The sequence below is a fragment of the Vidua chalybeata genome, chromosome 24, assembly GCF_026979565.1.
Source record: "Vidua chalybeata isolate OUT-0048 chromosome 24, bVidCha1 merged haplotype, whole genome shotgun sequence".
In the NCBI taxonomy this organism is placed as follows: domain Eukaryota; kingdom Metazoa; phylum Chordata; class Aves; order Passeriformes; family Viduidae; genus Vidua; species Vidua chalybeata.
In genome coordinates, this window is record NC_071553.1 from 4,654,107 (window position 1) to 4,673,843 (window position 19,737).

A 19,737-nucleotide genomic window follows, 5' to 3' on the forward strand; every position below is an offset into this window, starting at 1 on the left:
ACCCGGGCAGGAGTCAGGAGAAAATTTATCAGAGCCTGACGCGAGGCACAGCGTCCTGCTTGTGTTCCTGTGCATTTCTCAGCGTGCTGTAAGATTTTCCTGCCCGCTGATGTGACTTTGGGGACGAGAAGGGACACGGCATCCCCAAAAACGTCTGCGGGGACCAGGCTGGGTCTCTGCCGCCTGCGTGCTCCCGGGAGCTGTGGCTCGTTTTGGGAGCCCCGAGGGGTGCAGGTGGCTCGTGTTGGTTCTGGGGTCAGGGGTGGCACTGCAGCCACAGCGCACAGGGATGGCAGCTTGGCAGAGGAGGTGCCAGGCTCTGTGACAAGTGACAAGCCCGTGGCACCGCTGGGCGAGGCCGTGCAGGGCGGCGCTGGGGCACAGGTTATGGTGCTGCTTTATGGAAGTGCTTGCCCCATCCCTGGAAGTGTCCAAGGCCAGGTTGGATGGGGTTTGTGATGCCTTAGGATTTCAGCTTTTATCTTTTCCATACATTTATAATCCTGCAGTTCTTTGGTGTGTAACTCCAAACTCCACACACAGTGTGAGCTGCTGCTTTCCCATTTTGACACAACAATTCCCCTCCAGGCCTGGGAATCAAGGACACCTCACTGCCTCAGGCCCTGAGAGATGGAGACAAAAGGGAGCTGGGGGGAGCAAACTTGGGGTCAATGACTTCATTACCTGAAGCTGTAATTGGAGCATTAACCCCCAAAATGCAAATGGCCCAAACTTATAAAAGTGTGAAACCCATGACCCGTGGTCCATTTTTGGATGGGCTTCATCTGCCCTAAAAGTACCTGGAGGCCCTTCAATAAACAGAAATGCTTTTTATTCCCTTCATTCTGTCTGGCCTCTGTTTTAGGTAGCCTGGGTAAGGCACCACTTGGAGCAACCTGTGGAAATTGTCCCTGTCCATGGCAGGAAAGGGATTTTTAAAGTCCCTTCCAACCCAAACCATTTGAGGACCCTTTGAAAAATCCCCTGAGCAGGGGGAGAAGCAGGAGGAGGAGGAGGAGGAGGGGTGAGCAGCTCCACACCTGGCTGCTCTCCCCCCCCCCCCCATACAGGGGTCCCACAGGGGCTGTCACTGCCCAGGGTCCCTTTGAGGTCCCCGATGTCCCCACGCTGTTATTCTGCTGCTTGGCTTCGCTGGGAGCTCGGTCCCCGCGGCTTTACCTTGGCTCGCTTCCTGCTTTGGACTTTGTCCCCGCGGGTGGTGACAGGGCCCCCCCTCGTCCCCTGCTCCCCCCACGCTCCTCCATCCCTCCCCAGGGCGGAAAGATCTCCATGGGCAAAGTCCTGCTCGGGCACAGGGACAGACAGGTCACTCGGGGGCTTTCCGAGGTGGCATCGGCCACTGCGCCATGGCAACAGCCCGGAGCAGCGCGGTGGCACCGGCTGTGGCCGCAGTGTCCCCTCGGAGGGCGGGACACGGCGCGGTGGCACCGGCTGTGGCCGCAGTGTCCCCTCGGAGGGCGGGACACGGCGCGGTGGCTCCGTGTGGGATGAGGAGCTGGCAGCTCCCCCGACGCCCCTCTGGAGTCTCCCTCTACTCCAGACCCCCCCCCCAAATCCCCCTCCGGTGACCCCCGAGGGCATCCTTCCATCCCAGACCCCCCCCAAATCCCCTCCCACTGACCCACCCCTGAGCAACCCTGCGGCCCAGATCCCCCAAATCCCCCTGCACTGACCCCCAGCCCCTCTCCCTCCCCAGACCCCTCCCCAATTCCCCTCCACTGATCCCCCCAACCCCAAATCCTCCTGCACTGACCCCCAGCCCCTCTCCATCCCCAGACCCCTCCCCAATTCCCCTCCACTGATCCCCCAAATCCCCCTGCACTGACCCCCAGCCCCTCTCCCTCCCCAGACCCCTCCCCAATTCCCCTCCACTGATCCCCCTCGACCATCCCCTAAACCCAGACCCCCAAATCTCCCTGCGCTGCCCCCCAGCCCCTTTCCTTCCCCAGACCCCCAAAATCCTCTCATCGACCCCCCAAAACCCCTCCCGTTCCTCCCGCTTCACCCCAGACCACGCCCTCAGGACCACGCCCACCCAAACCACGCCCACAGAGCCCCGCCCCCGCGGCGGCGGCGCGCCCCCCCCGGCGCCCCCTGGCGGCCGCGCGGCGCTCGCGCGGTGTCGCTGCTCCGGCGGGCCCGGCCCGGCCCCGATCGCTCCGGGCCCGACCGGGGACCCCCGGACCCGCCGGGCCGGGCAGGGGCAGGGCCGGGCCGGGGGCCCCGACACGCTCCGGGCCCCGGGAAGGGCCGGGCCGGGGGCTCCTGGCCGCAGGTCCCGGACGGCGGAGCCGGGAGCGCCTCAGGTACCGAGCCGCGCCTGGAGCGGGGCCGCGGCATCGCCCCCGTCCCCCTCCCCTCGTGCCCTCCCCGGGCTGCCGCGGCCGCCCCTCGCAGGCAGTTCCCCGGTACCCCCCGGGGCTCGCCCCTTCCTCAGGCCCCTCGTTCCCACGGGCTCTGCAGGCCCGTCCTCCTTCCTCCATCCCCTTCCTCCTCCCTCCATCCCATTCCCCTTCCTCTTCCCTCCATCCCCTTCCTCTTCCCTCTATCCCCATCCTCACCCCTCCATCCCCTTCCCCTTCCCTCCATCCCCTTCCTCACCCCTTCATCCCCATCCTCACCCCTCCATCCCCTTCCCCTTCCCTCCATCCCCATCCTCACCCCTCCATCCCCATCCTCACCCCTCCATCCCCTTCCTCCTCCCTCCATCCCTCCCATGTCCCTGCAGCCCCATCCTCCCCATCCCTGCATCCCCTTCCCAACCTCTGCATCCCCTTCCCCACCCCTCCATCCCTTTCCTCCTCTCTCCATCCCCTTCTTCCTCCCTGCAGCCCCCTCCTCAATCCCCCATCCCTTTCCTCTTTCCTCCATCCCCTTCTCCTTGCCCCTCCTGCCCCCAGAGCTGCCCCCCTGCTCCCTCCTTTTCCCGGGGGGACGTGTTGGGTCTGTCCCTGCGTGTCCTGGAGGGGTTGATGTGGCACCAGGTGCTTTTCCACGCCAGGTGTCCGTGTGTCCCTGTGCAGGGGGGGTCAGGGTGCCCCCCCTGCCCCTTTGGGATTAGGGAAGCCTGCTTCTCCAGCTCTGGCTTTAAGGAGGGTGAAGGCACGGGGGTTTGGGAGGATGGGAATAACCTGGGAATTCGGGAGAGCCTGGTCCAGGCAGGGCTGAGGAGGATTTGGGTTGGGATCCTGAGAGTCTGGATGGGGCTGGTGGCCTTAGGAGGGACCCAGTCCTGCTGTGGGAGCCGTGCTGGGCTGCTGGGGTGGTTTTAGTGGCTTGGCTGAGCTCTGAACTGGCAAACAGGTGCGGCAAGGTGAGCTGGAAGTGCAGAGCAGGAGCCTGGGCACTCTCAGTGGCAGTGTGGAAGGAATGCTGCTGAAATATTCCCCACCAGGAGCAGGGGGAAGCGCCCAGGCAGCTCCTGGTGGTTTTTTTTAGTTCATTTGTTCAGTTCTCAGTGTAAAAATTGTCCTTGGTAAGCTGCAGCACTTCAGGCTGACCCCTCGTAGGTGGGGGTGGAGGGAGGGCAGTGAAGGAAGAGCAGAATGTTTTCTCCCAGCTCCTATTCCAGAGGGAATTGCTGAGGTGGGAGTGGGAGAGGAGCCAGCCCCCAGTGCCCAGATCGGATGGAGCAGGATCTGTCTGCCCAAGGCCTGCGAGGGGAATAAATCCATGCTGAGCCTAGGAAAACAAGCAGGCTGGCTGGGGCAGGTGTGGGGTGGCACGGGGAAGGTGTGGTGCTGCTCTAGGGCCGCCAGGTGTGTGCAGGAGGGCAGCTGGCACCGGCTTTGTTTGTTCTCAGCTTGCACTGAGAGAAACTTTCCTCTTCTGGGCGCTTGGCAGGGCTGGGGCACGGCGAGGAATTCTCCAAGGGCCAGAGGGGAGGCACAGAGGTGCAGTGGGAGGTGATTTACGGGGGCTGTTTTGATGTGGAAATGGAATGGGACCCTTGGGCAGCTCAAGTGGGGCTCTTCCCCCTCCCTCCACACTGGAAGGGGCCCAGGGCAGCTCTGCCACCCCAGGGTCCCTGGTTTCGTGAGGAGGAGGAGGAGGAGGAGGAGGAGGCAGATTCTGGCAGAGGGAGAGGCTCCCAAGGGAAGGGAGTTCCATGGGAAAGGAGTTCCAATGGAAAGGAGTTTCCAGTGGAAAGGAGTTTCCAATGGAAAGGGGTTTCCAATGGAAAGGGGTTCCAATGAAAGAGTTTTCCAGCAGAAAGAGGTTCCCAATGGAAGGAGGTTCCTAATGGAAAGAGGTTTCCAGTAGAAAGAGACTCCCAATGGAAAGAGGTTTCCAAGTGGAAAGGGGTTCCAATGGAAAGGGGTTTCCAATGAAAGAGGTTTCCAGTGGAAGGAGGTTCCCAATGGAAAGAGGGTCCCAAATTGCCATTTCCTGCCCTGGTGCCAGGCTGGGGATCCTGGTGGATCAGGTGGAGACACTGAGCTGCTCTCAGGGCACTCCTGCCATCATCCCCTGTCACCTGCCCAAGTTCCCATCAGGGACAGCAGAATTTCCCAATTCTCACTATGATTAAAAAAAAAAAAAAAAAAAAAAAAAACCCAGGAGTATTTCTGTGTGAGTGAAAACACAGGAGTATTCCTCACTGCCTCCTTCCTGCCTGATCCTCGCACTGGCTGGGTCAGATATCAGAATTTTTGTGTTTTCTGGGTCAGATATCAGAGTTCTTGTGGTTTTTTTGCTTCTCCTACTCCGAGGCAGAGCAGCTGCTGGTTCTCTGACCCTGAAGGACCTTCCCTGCAGTGAAGGCACCTTCGCATTCCTCAGCAGCAGCAGCTGCCTCACCACCCCTGGCTGCTCAGTTTTATTTCCTCCACCCTGGCAAACCCCACTCCTCTGTAGGATCCCAAAGCCAGGCAATAAAATACCTCTTATTTCATCTTTTTTATTATTATTATTATTATTATTATTTTTTTTTTTTTTTTTTTTTTTTTTTAGCTGTGCGTTTTTCATCGCCGCGCAGAGCTTTGTGTGTTGATATAAATGTAATTAATTAAACACAAAATGCACCTGCTTTCCTTGGGTTGTCTGAAGGGAAGTTCAGTCACTCTCCCACCCCCTTGCTTTTTGATTTTCTCTGCTTTTATCATTGTTTAATTGTGTTCTCCTTGCCAGGTGGAAGATGGGAGTGTTCCCCTCATGTTTTAGGTGAAACCTGCTTGCCATGAAATCCCGAGGGAGATAGAGGGGCTGCAGTGGGAATTCCTTCTCACTCCTCCACGACAAATCCAACAACTGCCTAATGGTAGGAACTGGTTTTAATTAACACAACGCTCGTTAATCAAGGAGCAGAGCAAAGAGTTGGAGCTCCAGGCCCGCCGGGATGGGGGAGGGCACAGCTGGAGGTGCTGGGAGAGCTGGATTTGGGATCTGACTGTGCCACCACTTGTGTCCTGTCCCCAGGGATGTCCTCTCTGCCTGGCGTCATGGGGAGCTGCTGCAGCTGTCTGTGCACAGACAGCATCCCAGACAACCATCCCACCAAATTCAAGGTAAACTCCTGCCCTTCCAACCCCATCAGAGGGTCTGGGACAGCTCTGACTGCACGAGGAGAGAGCAAACTCCTGCCCCTGCACACAAACACCCCTCCAGAGGATTTGCAAATTCATCACTTCTGCTTTGGGCTTTTTTATTTTTTTTCCCCTTTTCCTTAAGAAACTCCTGCTGAAAATGTGTTTGTATTTGCTGCTAAACTGCCTCTGCCTGGGAAATGCAAGGAAATGGGGGACTGGAGAGAAAAACCTTTTATTGCTCAGGGCTGCGTTCCAGAGCCTGGGCTCAGCCACAGCAGCTGAGCTGCCAAGGGCTGCCAGCTCCTGCCAGCCACGAATCCCTGCTGTCAGCTGGGAAAAAGGCAGCAGGAAATGGGGGGAATCCGTGGAATTGCTGTGCTTGGTGCTGCTCAGGGACACCTGGAGAGCCCTGTGCAGCTCTGGGCCCTCACAGCAAGGGAGATGTGGAGGGGCTGGAGGGAAGGGAATGGAGCTGCAGCACCTGGAGAAGGGTTTGGAGAGTCCTGAGGGAGCTGGGAAGGGTTTGGAGAGTCCTGAGGGAGCTGGGAAGGGTTTGGAGAGTCCTGAGGGAGCTGGGAAGGGTTTGGAGAGTCCTGAGGGAGCTGGGAAGGGGCTCAGCCTGGAGAAAAGGAGGCTCAGGGGGAATTTCTGGCCCTGCCAGGAGGGGACAGCCGGGGGGGATTTGGGATCTTATCCCAGGGAGCAGCCTCAGGCTGGGCCAGGGGATATCAGCGATGGTGAGAGGGACAGGGAGACTCCGAGAGATGGTCAGAAGAATCCAAATTTATTGTGGACCACCTATGCTTATATACTATTTTAGGAAGGCTAGGGATGTTTTACTACAATGATTGAGTTAATCATCACATAAACAAACGTAGCATTTTACAACAACTCTTGCTTGCAGGAGTCTTGATGCAATTTTCTTACCCAGTAAGTCAGCCTGCTTTAATCTTCCTGCAATCTTCAAGGCTGTTTGTTCCTGCCAAGGCATCCTGATTATCAAATCTCTTATGCTAACCAGGTCCAAAGTCTTGTGTGTCCCAAAAACGGGAGGTTTAGGCTGGAAATCAGCAGGAATTTCCTCATGGAAAGCCTTGGAAGTGCCCAGGGAGTTCCCCACTGTGGCAGCAGCTCTCAGCTTTCCCAAGCATTGCTCTGGGAAAGGCTGTGAGAAGATCAGAGAAAAGAACGAGAAACAAATCTGAATTTACTACACCTGTTACTGTGGACATGTGGAATGTGTTATGGACATTTGTGTACCAAAGGGTGATTTCTTAATTAGCCAGTGGTGATGGTGTTTGGACTGCAGGACCAATGAAGTCCAGCTGTGACTGTCTACAAAAGTATGAGTTTCTTAATAAAGAAAGAATTTCTTTCTTAACAGAAATTTAGAAATAGAAAATTCCTTTCTTAGTAAAGGATCAACCTTCTGTAAATGGGTAAATGGGTGGAGTCTCTATCAGTTACTCCCCGGGCCTGATCCCTTACTGTGACAGAGAGATTTGGAGATTTGGCCTCGCTGATCCCTCAGCTCTTCTCCACCCCCGGCCCGTGCGTGGCTGTGATTCCCTGATGTCCCTGTCCCTGTCGAGCCAGGGGTGGGCGAGGTGACTCACACCATTTCAGAGGGCAAATGAGCCTTTATTGAAAAGCACCTCTCTTTTATAGAGAACATCGTGAACGTTCATTCCATTGGTCTTAGAGTAAAAACATTTCACCTGATTGGCACGCTGGACTCGGGTCAGTGTGGTAGAACAGATCTATAAACAATATGAGTGGAAAGCAAGAGAACAGATTGTTTATATTCCTCTGGGACTTCTTCCCAGGCGTAGCCTGGCAGAAATCTTTCTCTTTTTCTCTCTGGCTGAACTGAGAGCATCCAGAATTCCCCTCGTGGATTCCGCCCTGCAGGTGACCAACGTGGACGACGAGGGGCACGAGCTGGGCTCGGGGGTGATGGAGCTGACGCAGAGGGAGCTGGTCCTGCACACGCACAAGCGCGACGCCGTGCGGTGGCCCTACCTGAGCCTGCGGCGCTACGGCTTCGACTCCAACCTCTTCTCCTTCGAGAGCGGCCGCCGCTGCCACACCGGCCAGGGTCGGTGCCCGGGGCAGGGCAGGGCTGGGGCAGGGCAGGGCTGGGCAGGGCTGGGGCAGGGCTGGGGCAGTGCTGGGGCAGGGTCGGTGCCCGGGGCAGTGCCCAGGGCAGGGCTGGGGCAGGGCTGGGGCAGTGCTGGGGCAGGGTCGGTGCCCGGGGCAGTGCCCAGGGCAGGGCTGGGGCAGGGCTGGGGCAGGGGCTGGGGCTGGGGGCAGTGCCCAGGGCAGGGCAGGGCTGGGGCAGGGCTGGGCTGGGGCAGTGCCCGGGGCAGGGCAGGGGCAGGGCCCGGCCAGGGTCGGTGCCCGGGGCAGGGCAGGGCTGGGGCAGGGCCCAGGGAAGGGGCAGGGTCAGGGGAAGGGGCTAGGGCAGAGCCTGGGCAGGGGCAGGGGCAGGGGCAGGGGCAGGGGCAGTGCCCAGGGCAGGGCAGGGCTGGGGCAGGGCAGGGGCAGGGTCAGTGCCCGGAGCAGGGCTGGGGCAGGGGAGTGTCCAGGGCAAAGGCAGGGAGGGGCAGGGCAGGGTCAGTGCCCGGGGCAGGGCAGGGCTGGGGCAGCAGTGCCTGGCCAGGGGCAGGGGCAGGGGAGTGTCCAGGGCAAAGGCAGGGGCAGGGCAGGGTCAGTGCCCGGGGCAAAGGCAGGGGCAGGGGGCTCCCTGGGGGCAGGGTCAGTGCCCGGGGGCAGGGTCAGTCCCTGAGGAGTTCCCTGGGGGCTCTCTTGGTGCTCCCTGGGGGCAGGACCAGTGCCCAGGGGGCTCCCTGGGGTCAAGGTCAGTGCCTAAGGAGTTCCCTGGGGTCAAGGTCAGTGCCTGAGGAGTTCCCTGGGGTCAGTGCCCGGGGGCTCCCCAGGGGCAGCAATGCTGCAATGCTGAGATTTCTCTCCCCATGATGCCTTGAGAGGCTACCTAGAACAGAGGCTAGAGGAATAAAGATAAGAATGAGTTATTAGAGTTATTATTTATAAAATAAATAACAGAGTTAAAGGAATAAAATAGGGATTTATCAAAAAGGCCTTCAAGGATACACCTTGGGCAGGAGGGGTTGCTGGGCCTTCCTCAGGAGCTTAAAAGCATTTGCAAGACTTTGTTAAGCACCTTTCAACTCAGAATAAAGCAGCACCTGCAACTTTTTCCAGGTCCCCTTTTATTTATAAAAGTAATAAATTTATAACTAATTAAATTCAATATAAATAATAAAATTAATAATAATAATAGTAATGTACAAATAATCCGCCCCCAGGGTTATTTATTCCACAGAGCAGTTTTTAGTTTGACTTTTGTTTGGAGTTTTGTTTCCCTCTGTGCTTTTCCCCTGAATTGCTCAGCGCTGGTTCTGCTCAGAGCTCTGATTTGGGCTCTGGCAGCACTTGGTGACAGAGGAAAAGGAATTCCACGTTTCCCTGATGTTGTGAGCATGGAGAGGGAAGTGACTCACCCTGGAGCTGATGCCAAGTCCCAGCAGCACTGGGAACAGAGGAATGACAGTTTTACAGTGGTGCCTCTTGGTTCCTTCACCAGTCTGGCTCTGTTGCTTTTTAAAAGAGCTCAACAATTTCCTTGGCATCTGCATCCCCTGGGAGAAAAGAAAAAGTTGTTTGCTCATGCTGTTAAATGTGTTTGTAAACTCCAAAAGGACTCCCGTGAGTGCTCAGGGTCTGTGTGAATCTGCAGTGGCATCTGCTGCTCTTTAATGTTTATTTCAGTGGGGTTTTCCTCTCCCCCATCAGGGAATTTATCCTTTGCTTTCTGCTTTGCCTTTCGCAGGGTGAGGATCAGTGGTGAAAATTTAATCCAGGGATGAAAGTTCTGCCCTCAGCGTGGTCTGGTTCTGTTCAGGTGCAGGCAGAGGGGATGAAGCAGAGCTCTCACATCCTGCAGAGTTTTTATCAGGCACTCTTTAAGCAGAGATGAGAGGGATGATGTGTTTTGTTGAGTTTTCTCCCTTCCTGGCAGGATTTTATCCTGCTTATTCATTTTACCTGGAGCCCTCCTTGCTGATGCAGCTCCCCACCTGATGCCGGGCAGACCCAGCAGGATTTTTTTGGCCAGAAGGTGAAAAACGTGGATCTTTGGGAGCAGCCCCTGTTGCCAGGCTGTTCCTGTTGCCATGGCTGTGGTGTGTGCGTGTGCCAGCCCGGGATTGGCTCCTGGGCTGGGCTGGCTCCTTTGGGGAGAGGCTCCTCAACCCCAGAGATTTTTAAAAACGTGACGTTCCCGTCCCTCCCTCCCGTGCACGGGGCCCGGGCCAGCTTTCAGGAGTCACTGCCTGGATTTTCCCCTGGAAAAGGATGGAGTGGGTGCCAGGGGAGTTCAGATGGGAGAGGTGAGCAGTTCACCTGGCCCCCCACACCTGCGTGGGGTGAGAGAGAGCAGCACTGAGGGGCTCCAAAGCCAGGCTGGGTGGAGCTCAGGGCTTCTGGCAGGTTGGGAGTGGAACTGGATGATCCTTAAGGGCTCTTCCAGCCCAAACCATGAATTCTGCTGCTGTTTCCTGAATAATCCACAGGGTTCTTGGTTGTTTTCCTGTGGCTCGACGGTGTCAAGCAGCAGCAGCAGGAGAAACCAGGATTCATTTAGAAATGGGAACAACACATATTTTTAAAGCAGGATCACTTCCTTGCTGTCCTAACCCTCCTCTCTCTGTCCCTGGCAGGGATTTTTGCCTTCAAGTGCTCCCGAGCAGAGGAGATCTTCAACCTGCTGCAGGACCTGATGCAGTGCAACAGCATCAACGTGGTGGAGGAGCCCGTGGTGATCACCAGGAGCAGCCACCCCTCGGAGCCACCCCAGGGCCCCACCAGTAAGAGCCCAGGGTGCCCAGAAGAGCCCAGCTCACGCTGGAAGTGTCAATAATTCTATTTTGTACCAATTTAATGCTCCTCTGCCTCGATTCCCTCACAGGTCTGGGCTACACTGGACTTCCCAATGGATTTCACAGCTTCCCTGGAGAATCCCTGTCCTGCTCTGCAGCCCAGCACCCCTCAGTGAGCAGCCTGAGACATTCCTCTGTGGGGGAAGACTCTACCCACCCCCTCCTGGGGCCTGAGGAGCAGGTAAACCCATGCTGAACTCTGCTGGGTGCAATTCTGGGTTTCCCTCACTCAAAGCTCAGGGATGCTCACGCCTTGTCACTCTTTTATTCTCTTTACTTCGTTTTGCTCCTGGAGGCTCCTGCTCTTTGGCACTTCACTAGAGCTGGTGTTCTGTCAAAAAAAAAAATCTGAGTTCTGTCCTCAACCCACTGGTATTTGGGTGGCAGTTACCTGCCAGCTGTCACACAACCCCTAAGTTCAGACCCTTTTTTATTTTTATTTTTGAGGTTCAGCTCTTTGCTCGCTGTTGTAGAATTTTTACATTTTTCCTACAAACCCCAGCTGGTCTGAGCCACCCCCAGGGAGGCCTGGGCAGGTGTGAGGGTTGTGGGGTCACCTGTGAGCCACTCGAGGAGCCAGTTTGTGAGGTGTGCACCGAGCATGACACAGAACCCCCGAATCACTGAGGCGGGAAAAGATTAAATCCAACCTGTGCCCGATCCCCACCCTGAGCACTCAGTGCCACCTCCAGGTGACACCTCCAGGGATGGGCACTCCAAATCTGCCTGGGCAGCCCCTTCCAAAGCCTGGACGCCCTTTCCATGAGGAAAATTCCTGCTGGTGTCCATCCATGAGGACACACAGCGTGTATCTGCAGCTGGACTCTCCTTGTCTCTCTCCCAGCCCACAAAAACCCAAACCAACTTCTACATTTTGCCTCCCAAAACCTTCCCAACTTCCAGAATCCTTTTTCCTCATCCGCCACTGACGAGTCCCCCCCCTCTCCTGGTGGTTTCTCAGCTGCTTTGCTCTGGTCTCTGCTGTCTCCTCCTTTCACTGTCCCTCTGCTTCTCTCCTTGCAGTCCCACACCTACGTCAACACCGGGGAGCCGGAGCCGAGGGGCCGGCACTGTATGCACTCCCTGCCTGAAGCCCACCCTCCTTTCCCCCCTAGGAACCACAGCTGCTCCCTGGAAGACCGCAACCCCCAGGTCTTCCTGCAGCCAGGGGAGGTGAAATTCGTGCTGGCTCCCACCTCCGGCTACCGCCGGCTGTGCCGGCAGCCCCGGGAATGCCGGGCGCGCCTCTGCCCCCCCAACAACAACAACAACGAGTGCCAGGAGGGCTGCCCGTCCCCACAGTGCGTCTACGAGAACCTCAACGGGCTGGTGGCCCCCAGCACCTCGTCCCTGTGCCGGGCCGGCCGCTCCAAGGCGTCCCGGGAGGACGGGAGCGGCTCCCAGCGCCGCTCGGCGCTGCTGCACTACGAGAACCTGCCGGCGCTGCCGCCGGTGTGGGAGCTGCAGCCGGCCCGGCACAGGGACGAGGACGCTGGCGCGGCGCCCACGCCGTCCCCGAGCGGCTTCTCCGAGGCCGGCGAGGAGGAGCCGCTGCAGAATTCCGTGGGCTCGCAGAGCGCGGCCCAGCAGCCGCGCCGCGCTTTCCTGCCCAGGGCCCGGCGCGGCCTCCTGCCCAACGTCTTCAGCTTCGACTTCCCCCGGCCCTGCCCGGAGCCTCCACGGCAGCTCAACTACATCCAGGTGGAGCTGGAGCCCGAGCCCCGCAAGGGGCAGCAGGACCCGCGGGTGGCACCCGCCGCCAGCCCCGGCGGCCGCCGCAGCGGCTCGTACGCCGTCATTGACCTCAAGAAGACGGCGGCCATGTCCAGCCTGCAGCGGGCCCTGCCCAGGGACGACGGCACCTCGAGGAAAACTCGGCACAACAGCACCGACCTGCCCCTGTGAGGGCCCCAAGTGCCAGCCCCGTGTCGTGGCTTTGGTCCCTGCCCCTCGCCGCGTCCTGCCCCGTGTGGCTCCCGCTCGCCCTGTTCGCCATGCCCCCGGGCCCCGGCGTGGCTCCTGCAGCTGCTGCTGTTCAGGCTCGTCCGTCTGTCCGTCCTCCCCTCTCTGTGTTGCTCGTTTCGCAAGCCTCGTGGGATGTTGGGTGACTCTGAGGGTTGAATTCCGGGCGGGAGGTGGCACAGCCTGGGGTGGGGCAGTGCCTCGGGGGTGTGCTCCCCGAACTGGAGCTCTGTGCAGATGGAGCCCGGTCCCCGTGGGTTTCCCACCTCCAGGAGAGCTCTGCGCTCCAGAGCTGGGGTTTGCCTTTGTGGTTCCAGTGGTGCCTGGACATGAGGGAGCTCACGCCGTGGCCTTTCCCCCCTCAGCTCGCTGTTTGTTCCTGAAGCTTTTTAATCCTCCTGTCCCTGTCTCAGATCCTATTTCAATTGGGCAGCTGCAATGAAACGAGGAGGACACAGAGCCATGGGCACACACTGTGATCACAGAAACCTGATTGCCTAAATCCTTAAATTCCCTCCCCTGCTTTAGAAGAGGAGGGAAAGGCCACAACCATGAGGGAGATTGGAAGTTCGGTCTAGAAAACTTCACTTGTGCCATACCCTGCTTTGTTTTTTTTTAATGAGGGTTCTATTTGGCAGCTGCAGAGAAGTGCTGTGGGTTTATTTATTTGTTTACATATTTATTTATGAACTGCTCCTTTGCATCCCAGTTCGTTGCCAAACTGGTGCCAGTCTGCAGCGTGCGCTCGCCGGGGCTCGCTCCCGCCTGATGGGGACGGGTCCCAAAAGAGCTTGGTGGCTTTGCTGAGCCACCAGCTGGGGGAAAACCACTGTGGAGAAGAGCAGCTGGGAATGAAGAATGTATGAACTGGGGGCTGGCTGTCACGGGGTGGGTGGGAAATGGAATGGGAGACGTGGGAGTGGGAGCGGAGCCGCCGGGCAGCCGAGCTTGGAGTGGCATCAAAGTCCTTGCTACACCCACGTGCCTGGCTGGGGCCGGGAGCAGCCTCAGCTCGGTGTCAGGAGTTGAATGTGCAGTTTGTTCTCTCAGCTACGGACCTGGGAGGGCTCAAATTCCGGGTGCATTCGTGGCCTTCTGCTGTGGATTTGTGTCTCGATGCCGGGGCGGCGCTGAGCCGCCCGGGACGTCCCCTCGTCCCTCCCCGCGGGACACGCGGCGCCTCGGCCTTTCCCTGGATTCCTCCGTGCCTGTTCCGATGGAGAGCAGTGCTCTGGGATGCTCTGGGATGCTCTGGAGCCCCACCTGGCTGTGTCCCTGCTCCTCCTGGGGCGGGAGCTGGATGCGGTGCCAAGCCTCGTGTCCCCCCTTCCTTCGATGTGTCCGTCCGTGGAAGAGGAAAGAGCCCCATCCCCCAGCTCCAAGGGCCAGCAGCTCGAGTTCCAGGCTTTGGAAGTTCAGTTTTCCTGTTTTTTTTGGTGCTGTCACGTCCTGTTGAGCCGTGACCCTGTTGGGAGCAAGGCCACGTGTCCCAAGTCTGAGTGGTGCCATGTTTGTGTCGCAGAACGTGGAGTTCTTGGCTTGCTGTTGCACTATAAATTCCAAGTGTGCCACACGCTTCAATCCACTGGTTTTTCTTTTTGTTTTGGAGGTCTTTGTGCTCGTCTTCCATTCTTTCGTCTGTCCCTTGTGTTACCTGTAACTGAAAGGAGACCCAAGTAATATATTTTTATATGTATAACAAATGACTTTATTTGAAGGAAAAAAAAAAAACCCAATCCCCACCCTAAGTAATGTATCCCCCTAAATCCAGCTTTCATTTAGGGAAGTGAGAGAAGAAATTGTTTATATCTATCTATCTATATATATATATCTATATATAAAAGTTAACTGCGTTAAGCTTTAAATAAAGTATTTAAATAAAGAATTTCTAAGCTGTCAGTGTCACCCTTTGGGACAGCACAACTCCCTCTGGAGCTTCTGTAGGAAACTGCTGGAAGTACAAAATCCCTCTTCCCTTTTTGCCCAGAAAGGGAAAAGAGGGTGAAATGTTTTCCATTTCCATGGAGGAGGAGGCGAGGGCCCTTTCCAGGCGGGTTAAGTTCCAGGGAAGGTGCTGGGGTGGGCTTTGGGTGGCAGCACCTCGGGGCTGGGGCTGTCCTTGGGTGCTGCTCAGAGCCACCAGCGTGGCCACGTGTCCCTGAGGGTGGCGTGGAAGGGTCTGTGAGCTCCTGGCATCAGGGAATTCCCCCTGGAGTGACGGTTTTTGGCTTCTTTTTTCTACCTCTGTCGGATTGAAGGCACGTGAGATGATAATTCATACTCAGGTCAAATGCAGTGCTCTCCTGGGAGCCAGAGTCTGTCAGCACAGAGAGTCCAAAATTCTCAGCATCCAGAACTCCAACACTGGAGTTCCTTAAAAAAATCTGGCAATCCCATTTCGGTGGCTCCACGAGAGCTTTGTCTTGGGAAACTGTTGCTATTGGACACGAAATGAGTGCACAGAAGCTTGGGAAGTTCAAAGGAGAAAAATAGAAAGTTTTATTCGAACATCTGGTATTTATAGAATTCCAAAGGTGACCGTGGGTTGGAGGATGGAATTACCACCTCTCCAACCACACTGGCCCAAAGATCAATCGATCATTTCTCTCTTTACCCATAGAGAAATATGGAAACTATTCTATTTATACGTGAAATCGTGTGGGAACTCTGACTCTCAAATATGTAAACATTATGAGAAGGTTAAAGAAGTTTTATGAGGACTTTAAAACTTTTAAAAGAATTATAAAAGAAAACTGAACACTTTTAAAAATCAGGGCAACAGGAAAGCTGGCTGGGTTCACTCAAACTGCTGCTTTTCACCTGCTCCAGGTGATCTGGGCTGTCCCACCCTTCCCTCCCTGGCAGATCCAGGGCTGCCACAGGAGCGGTGACAGGTGACAATGTGCTTGCCCGCTTATCCTGCTCCTCTTCCAGGAAGGAGGAGAATTCCATGAGCCTTCAAGACGAGACAGGATCGAGCTGATGGCAGCTCGGGCCATCCTGTGCTCTGTGTCCCCTCGTGTCCCCTCCCCGCGGTGGCCGTGGCCCTGCTGGCTCGGCAGGCTGAGCTCCAGCTCCATCCCAAACTCCCCGGGAAGCTCGGGGCAGGAAAAGCCGCTCCCAGCCCGTTGTTTGCTGTGGGTTCTTCCATGCTGGAGCCATTCAATGGGAATTGTGGTGCCCAGGATGGAGCTTCGGGATTTCAGGGTTCACACCCCGGTGATTTTCCCTCTTTTTTTTTTTTTTGGAAAATTTCCCCAGAGCTGTGCCCGCACTAAGCCACAGGACGCTCTGAGAAATCCATAATATCCGTTTTTCCCGGTGGAGTGGGAGCGCAGGAAGGGCCGGAGCCGCGTTTGGGGCTGCCCTGGCGGTCCCCGCAGCTCCGGTGACACATTTGGGATCCTCCCGGCGCAGTGTCGCAGCTTCCTCTAGCGGCCGTGGGGGAAACGCTTCCAGAGGAGGATCCCGGCTTGGATTGGGAAGCGAGGAGGGAATTCCAGTCCGTGTTCTCTCATCCTTTCGGTTCCGTGATTTGGTTTTTGTTGTTTTTTTTTTTTTTTTTTTTTTTTTTTTTTTTTTTTCCCTGTGGCTGTTTTATTTGGGTTGGGAATGTTTCCCCAATCTGTTGTGCCCTTGTAAAGGTGGATTTTATGGATTTTCCTTTGGGTCTGACACCTTCTGCTGGGCTTTCCCCGTGGATGCACAGCAGCAGGTGCTGCTGGCTTGGATGGCAAACTGGACTGGGACACCCGGTGATCCCTCCAGCCGTGGAATATCCTCCCACTCCACAGCAGAATCCCCACCCTTGGTGGATGCATCCATAAATCTGCCTTGGGGTTTCAGGGATCCATCCTGGACTCTGGGCACCCAGCTGGAACGGCTGGGTAGGAGAAACCATCCCAAACCTGCTCTGGAGTTTGTCCCTGAAGCTGGGGGGACGCTCTGAGCTCTCCTCCTCTCTGTTCCAAGCTCAGGTGGTTCAGCTTGGTGTTCTGGCAGCTGGAAAACTGAGGAAGGAGCTGCTTCAGTGAAATGTTTGCCGAGATTTTGGCTCTCAAAAAGGGTTTAGGCAGCAAAATGAGGTGAAATTTGGGTGGTGCTGAGCCCTGGGGCTGGGAGCTGGGCTGGAGGTTCCAGAGCTTGGCTGGGGACTGGCTCTGTGCGGCCCCACTGGGCACTGACCTGGCCTTGCTGGGCTCCTTCCTCCAGCTGGAATTGTGATTTCGGGATGTCTCGTGAGCAGCCATGGGCTGAGCAGAGGGAACGGCACTGCCGTGACCTTTTTAAGTGGCTCTTGTTCGAGTCTGAGTTAATCCATCAGATTTCTCCCCCCAGTATTTCCTCCCTGGTGAATGCACAGACACATCTTGCCCTCTTCCCAAGAACCTGCTGATGGGAACAGAGCCTCTCTGTTCCCTCCGGTGCTCCACTGTCTTGTGTGGGAGGGTTTTTTTCTCTTCTAACCCATTTCAGGCGCTTGCTTTTCCCTCGGGGAAGGAGGCTGGAATCCCTGTGAGCTCTGCCTGCCTTACAGGGAGGGCAGAGGGGAGGTGGTGAAGGTTAAAGGATCAATATTTCTGCAGAGACTCGGATGTGTTTGTTATTTCTGAGGAATCCTTGTTTTTCTTACCTCAGCTGTGATGTTTACTGACAGAAAAACCAAACCAGGGGTGCCATTTCCAGCTCCCTGGTTTCTCATTGTCTCTCTGTGTGATGCTGCTCAGCCCTCTCAAGCGGAGGGTCATTAATGAATGGTTGTTAATGAACCCATTTCCTAATTCCAGCCCCTGGGAGGGCTGCCCTCAGTCTTTCTGGGAATTTTGTCTTTCCCCCAAACTTGGCTGGTCTGGAAGTGCTGCTCAGAGGCAGCAGAACAGGTTTGGGCTCCTGTTGCTGGAGGTGAATTCATTAGTGAGAGCCCTGGCAGCTTTGAAGTCGGCAATTACAGGCCAGGGGATGGAAAAGGTTCACTGTAAAGATGGCATCTAATTTGTTTTCCTTCCCTAAGTGAATGGGATTTTTCCACCCGAAAGGCCCAGATGCTTCAGTGTCACCTCCAGCTCCTCCTGTCATTGTCACCTGTGCTGGTGCCTTGGCCACGGAACATTTCTGATGTGGCAGAGAAGCAAAGGTGCTCTGGGGGCTGAGCTGTTCTGAGCCAGGGGTTGCTGCGCAATTGTTCCTTTGGGTTATTCCCAGGGAAATCCAGGCAGGGAAATCTGAAGAACAGCTCTGTGACCTGAGGACGGCTCCTGGTTCGCCTTGAAGTGTGGAACTGAACAGAATAAATGGAATGGGATGGTTGTCCTGGCTGGTGACCCGTGGGGAGACCTTTGCAAGGCAGTTCCTGGTGCTGCTTCCCCTCTGTCAGTTTGAGGCCATTTCCTTCGTCCTGTCTCTCCATCCCCTTGTCCAAAATCCCTCTCCCAGCTCCCTTAGAGCCCCCTTTAGGTTTTGATCATCAGGAAGTGGCTGATCCTCACCTGGTTTGGGGATTTAAATGCCTGACCTGGAGGCCAACCATGTGTTTACAGTTTATTTACCCATCTTTTGCTCACAGGAAAAAGAGGAATCTTTTATTTTGATGTGATGGAAGCTGTTCCTGTGTACTGTGACCTCTGTTTTGGAAACAAAACACTAAAAGCAGCTCATGAAGGATCCGAGTGCTTGTGTGGGTTCATAAACACAGCTGCTCCGGGGGCAGAGAATCCCAGACTGGTTTGGGTTGGAAGAAACTTAAAAATCATCTCGTTCCACCCCTGCCATGGGCAGTGACACCTCCCACTATCCCAGATTGCTCCAAGCCCCATCCAGCCTGGCCTGGGACACTTCCAGGGATCCAGGGGCAGCCACAGCTTCTCTGAGAATTCCACCAGCCCCTCCCCACCCTCACAGGGAAAAATTCCTTCCTAATATCCAACCTAAATTTCCTCTCTTTCAGCCTGAATCCGTTCCCCCTTGTCCCCTCACTCCAGTTCCTGGTGGACAGCCCCTCTACAGGTCCTTGCAGCCCCTCCAGGTCCTGGAAGGGGCCGTGAGTTCTCCACAGAACCTCCCCTGCTCCAGGTTCCAGGGGCTGCTCTGGAGTGCTGGGCTCACCCACTGCAGAATCCCGGGAAAGGAGGTGGAGAGATGGAATTCCCTGAGCTGGAGCTGGGCCACCAAACCAACAGAGAAGAGAAACTGAAAGCAAAGCAGAGGGAATGCCCAGAGCCTGGCCCCGAGGGAAATCCTGGCTGCGCGATCCCCGCTCCGTGCGGGATTGCCGGATCTCTGCTGCTGGAAACCCTAAATCCGTAATTCCTGCTGGAGCAGCTCCCTCAGCCCTGTGATTTATTAAAGAAATATGGATATTGATCTAGCACCGATATCCATCTGTGACGGACAAAAACTCTCTAACAGTTTAAAGTCAGAAAGTGTATGTTCATTGCGGCGCCGGGCAGCGTGCGGGACAGCTCCCAAATCCACACTGCACCTTTCCAATGATTACAGAGTCCTTTTATCCACACCAGAACTGAATATCCAAAATACAAATACATATTCATCATTCTGGTACATCCCATTCCTTGCTCCGTATGCTAATCATTCCAAAAGCTGTTAAGCATGCGCAGTTTGTTCCTTGAAATGGGTCGGTGGTCCCTTTCGTGGGGAGGGGTCCCAAAATGAGGAAGTAAATTAAGTCTTCCTCATTCTGCCCTTCCTACCTTTTCAATGCAAATATGACAAATGAACCTTGGTAGAACTCCCATTCCTTGTCTTCAGTTGGTTTCAGAGCAGAGGAGGCCCACAATTGTCTCATGTTCCTAAAAGCTGTTTGTCAGTTTCTGTATTCTTCATTATAAACCAGCTAACTAAACACTGTGTTGACAAGCAATCAATTATTAGTTAACTACTAACTCTTAACTTCATCAAGGCCTCCTTACAGAGTCCTTTTATTTTAATTAACTCCAGTAAGGCTTATCTCTAACTAAAATCTTAGCTCCTCTAAAATCTCTAAATCCCTTAAAGTTTATGTTTCACCTGCCCCACTTTGGGTCAGGAGGTGCCAAAAAGTGGGATGATCTCTGCAGAGGGCACCTTGCCCCCGTGCCCCACGGGCCCATGCCCAGAGCGGGCGCTCTGTTGACGTTCCGATAACCGCGCTGCGCTTCCCGCCAGAATCCAATTTTTTATCCGATCTCCAGAACCCGATCTTCCTGCCAGTGCTGCTGCAAACACCGCGGCTGCTCTGTGACAGCCTCGATACGCAGCTGTCTGGGTTT

General features: G+C 55.8%; 1 protein-coding gene and 1 long non-coding RNA gene across 3 annotated transcripts; one reads left to right on the forward strand and one right to left on the reverse strand.

The window, feature by feature from the left end:
* The first annotated feature begins 2,168 nt into the window (after positions 1–2,168).
* On the forward strand, positions 2,169–14,357 carry FRS3 (fibroblast growth factor receptor substrate 3). 2 transcript variants are annotated; one of them, XM_053963736.1, is made up of 7 exons: positions 2,169–2,327; positions 5,152–5,281; positions 5,440–5,528; positions 7,461–7,647; positions 10,292–10,438; positions 10,540–10,691; positions 11,534–14,357. In XM_053963736.1, exons 3-7 carry the CDS (start codon positions 5,442–5,444, stop codon positions 12,413–12,415), a joined length of 1,455 nt encoding a protein of 484 aa, XP_053819711.1. In that variant the 5' UTR covers positions 2,169–2,327; positions 5,152–5,281; positions 5,440–5,441; the 3' UTR covers positions 12,416–14,357. The 2 variants fall into 2 exon arrangements, with proteins under 2 accessions (XP_053819711.1, XP_053819712.1); XM_053963737.1 differs by having other exon boundaries at positions 11,626–12,407.
* Positions 8,468–10,277, reverse strand: LOC128799386 (uncharacterized). Its single transcript, XR_008434716.1, has 3 exons — positions 9,975–10,277; positions 9,074–9,211; positions 8,468–8,556 (listed from the first exon to the last, which is right to left on the reverse strand). It is a non-coding gene; the product is annotated as an uncharacterized LOC128799386 (long non-coding RNA).
* Positions 14,358–19,737: the final 5,380 nt, after the last annotated feature.